The sequence below is a fragment of the Nestor notabilis genome, unplaced genomic scaffold (genome assembly GCF_000696875.1).
Source record: "Nestor notabilis isolate BGI_N333 unplaced genomic scaffold, ASM69687v1 scaffold34882, whole genome shotgun sequence".
In the NCBI taxonomy this organism is placed as follows: domain Eukaryota; kingdom Metazoa; phylum Chordata; class Aves; order Psittaciformes; family Psittacidae; genus Nestor; species Nestor notabilis.
The window spans coordinates 2,605-5,888 of NW_009920335.1; the positions used below are offsets into that span (position 1 = coordinate 2,605).

General features: G+C 55.3%; 1 protein-coding gene across 1 annotated transcript; it reads left to right on the top strand.

The window, feature by feature from the left end:
• Positions 1-1,375: 1,375 nt before the first annotated feature.
• On the top strand, positions 1,376-2,682 carry PPAPDC3 (phosphatidic acid phosphatase type 2 domain containing 3; the record flags this gene model as incomplete). Its single annotated transcript, XM_010010615.1, has 2 exons — positions 1,376-1,398; positions 2,210-2,682. A coding segment is annotated over exon 2 (451 nt), but the record flags the coding sequence as incomplete, so codon positions are not given.
• Positions 2,683-3,284: the final 602 nt, after the last annotated feature.

Consider the following 3,284-nt stretch of genomic DNA (forward strand, 5'->3'; position numbering starts at 1 on the left):
GCACTGGGGAGGTTTCCCCCCAGGGCTCGGTTTCTCTGGCTGGATCCAGTGCTGAGAGCCCACCCCGCTGCAGGAGAGACCAAACTGCTTTCCTTTCCCACTGCCCTTTTGACAGGGGTTTGCTGGCGCTGCATCCATCCCATGCGACCCTTCCTCCTCCATCCCCTTCCCACTGGGGACTCGTGCTGGGTGTGATGCTGGATTCTAATGGGGAGGCCGGGGCAGCCCTGTCTGTAAGTCAGGGAGATTCCCTTATATCAGTGTCAGCAGAAGAGACAGGCACCATATTAAATTAACTCCCCAGGCTTTCAAGGTATTTTTTAACCCTGTGACAGCTCCTGAGGAACATGCTCAGTAACAGCTCAGCATCCTGGGCACTGGGCTGGACAGGAGGGAGGGATGATTCTCCCTGTTTCTGCAGGCTCTCTGCCCTGTGATGTTCCCAAAGAGCCCCACACAGCAGCAGCCCTGCGTGGAGCTGGAGGAACAGGGCAACCATCCAGCGGGGAGGTGATGCTGGAGCCAAGCTAAAGCAGTTATCTCCTCAGCTCATGGCAGGTGGGCTGAGGTTTTCCACATGCCTCGGAGCCGGGCAGCGGGATGAGGGCAGGCAGATAGGGACAGGGTGCTGACTGCCCTGATAGCGTGAGAATGCTGCCGAGCAGACAGTGACCAGACAGGAGCTGGCGGGTGTCTGGGATGTGGCAGCGCCAAGTGGTACCTGAGCTGAAGGGGGTTGTGGTTTGTGGCTGGGTGGAAGTGCCTGAGGAGGGGATGAGCTCTTCCCCCAGCTGGAATCGTCACAGACAAGGGGTAACTTCCTAGAGGGTGTGATTCAGAAATGATTTGATGTGATTTTCCATTGAGAAAGGGAAATACAAGCAAAGCCCAGGAGCTCCTCAGGATTGCTCTCACCTCTGGCCAGTGTGTCAGTCAGATGAGCGTGGACTGGATGCATAGTTCTTACAGAGGGCTCTGAGAACTATGGATTAAAAGTACAGTGAAAGTGCAAAGTTTTTCTTGCTAACTTAGAAAGCCAAGAACCACCTCTGATTTAGCACTTCAGCTCTCTGGTGCATTTTGGACAGGACTTTTAAAGACACCTGTGTGCCTGGTTCCCAGGGTTACCTGTACAAATACTGACCTCTGTCACTGGACGACTGTGTAGGCAAACGTCACTGGCATCAAGAGACGTGCCTGTTCTGCTCCTCGGTGCAATACTCATCTCCTCCACTTCTCTGCCCACGGGGGATTTCCAGCCTATGTGCACAGGAATCATCGTGTTTCTAAAGTGTGTGGGTCGTGTGGAGCCGTGACAGCTCCTTGCCCAGGGAGGGTAACCTGCCTGTCACCCGCTTGCAGCATGGGACGTGCGATGCTGGATGACACGGCAGAAGCGTGCAGTATTGAGGCCACACTCAGTGCTGGGGGCAGGAGGATGGGAATTCGTTATTGGTGCTGTGTCTCTTTTAATCAGGAGGCAGGTGATGCTTCTCCTTGGTCCAGGAACGGGGTAAGTGATGGAAGTGATTGCACCCTGAGCGGGGAGGGAGGACGGGGCTAGTGATGCCTGGAAGGTGTCCGTACCAGGGAGAGGAAGGTGGTGTTGAGGGTGCCCTTGCAGGGGGGGAGATGTTGTGGAACAGATAAATCAAGGAGATGCCCAGGGAGAGCCCCTGATCAGCACCCAGCCCTGGAGCTCGCAAAGGCGGGCAGCACAGCCCGTGACAGGAGCAGTGCTAACTACCACGGGGAGGGGGGCTGCCATGATCTTCTCCAGCTCCTTCTCTCTGATACAGAAATGTGAATTGCCGTGCCAAAAGAAACTACATTTCCCAGTTTCCCTCGCAGCCCAGGGGAATAAGCAATTGGAAGATTTAAATAGACCAGGCCAGAAGCAACCAACCTTTGGCACAACGCTTTTCCCTCCTCTTCTTCCAATCTATTGGCTGTTTAACCTTTTTCCCTGGCACTGGAGTGGCTGCCAAGCCTGGCATTAATTCTCCTTCCAAGCTTGCTAGGCCCGTGAAGTAAACAGCCATGTGCATTCCTTACTCTATATTTAACAGCTGCAGTCTGTGCTGGGGGCAACGGCAACAGAGGGGAACCTTTGCAGCTTCCCAAATTCACGGCTTGCGAGGGTGGGAGTGGGGGAAGCTTCCTGCAGGGAGAAGAGGGATTTCTCTCCTTCCTGGTGTTTGCAGAGCAGGTTGCGTTAAAGAGAGACTGCAATGCCAGCATCCCAGCCGCGGTCCAGGGCAAGAGACAGGAGCAATGTCCTCAACAGGGCTGAGTTCCTCTCCCTGAATCAGCCCTTGAAGGGGAACCAGGAGAACAGGAGCTCCGGCAGGAAGCAGAGCGGCCAGGCCGGAGGGGCTGGTACCCAGAGCAGCAACCCCAAGGAGCGGAGGCAGTCGCAGCAGCTGCCCGAAGAGGACTGCATGCAGCTCAACCCCTCCTTCAAGGGAATCGCCTTCAACTCCCTGCTGGCCATCGATATCTGCATATCCAAAAGGCTGGGAGTGTGTGCCAACAGAGCCTCCTCCTGGGGTGGTGCCCGCTCCATGATCAACCTCCTGGGGATAACGGGACACGGCATCCCCTGGATCGCGGGGACGCTCATCTGCCTGGTGAAGAGCAGCACGCTGGCAGGCCAAGAGGTCCTCATGAACCTGCTGCTAGGTGAGTGGCAAACCTCCCTCCCCACTGGGAAAGCCCAGCCCTGATCACAAGGGACAGCGGCAATGGGACTCCTCCTCTGCCTGCTCCCAGCCACCGGTGTGGTTGGGAAGCAGGGAGTGACCTTTAGGGTGAATGCTGCACCTATTGGCTGTCTCGGTCATGGGTACCATGGGTGATGGGTGTAGCAGTAAGTTGTCTAAGAGGGATGGAGTAATCCTGGTAGCTGGTGGCACCCATGGAGTAGGGGCAGGTCCCTCGTGCTCATGGGACAGGGTTGTCCAGTCAGACTGAGGAAGTGTCTGTGATGTGCAGGTGGATGTGCAGGACCAGCAGCCATGTCTTTATTTAATCTGAGGTCATCTGCCTTGGTGGTTTGATAGGTGGGAAAACACAAAGATTTAAATCTTTGATACGTGGATCAATTCCGGAAGATATCCTTAAGAAAAAGATGTTTCCATCCCCTCGCCACCCTCTTGAACAGACCCTGGTTCACGTCTCATCCACTGCATGATGGAGTCCTGTCTTCTTCCCTGCTGCAGTTTGATCTTGCCTCTTCCTTCCCTTGAGGACCTTTCTTGCTGCTGTCCCATTTCCATGCGCTA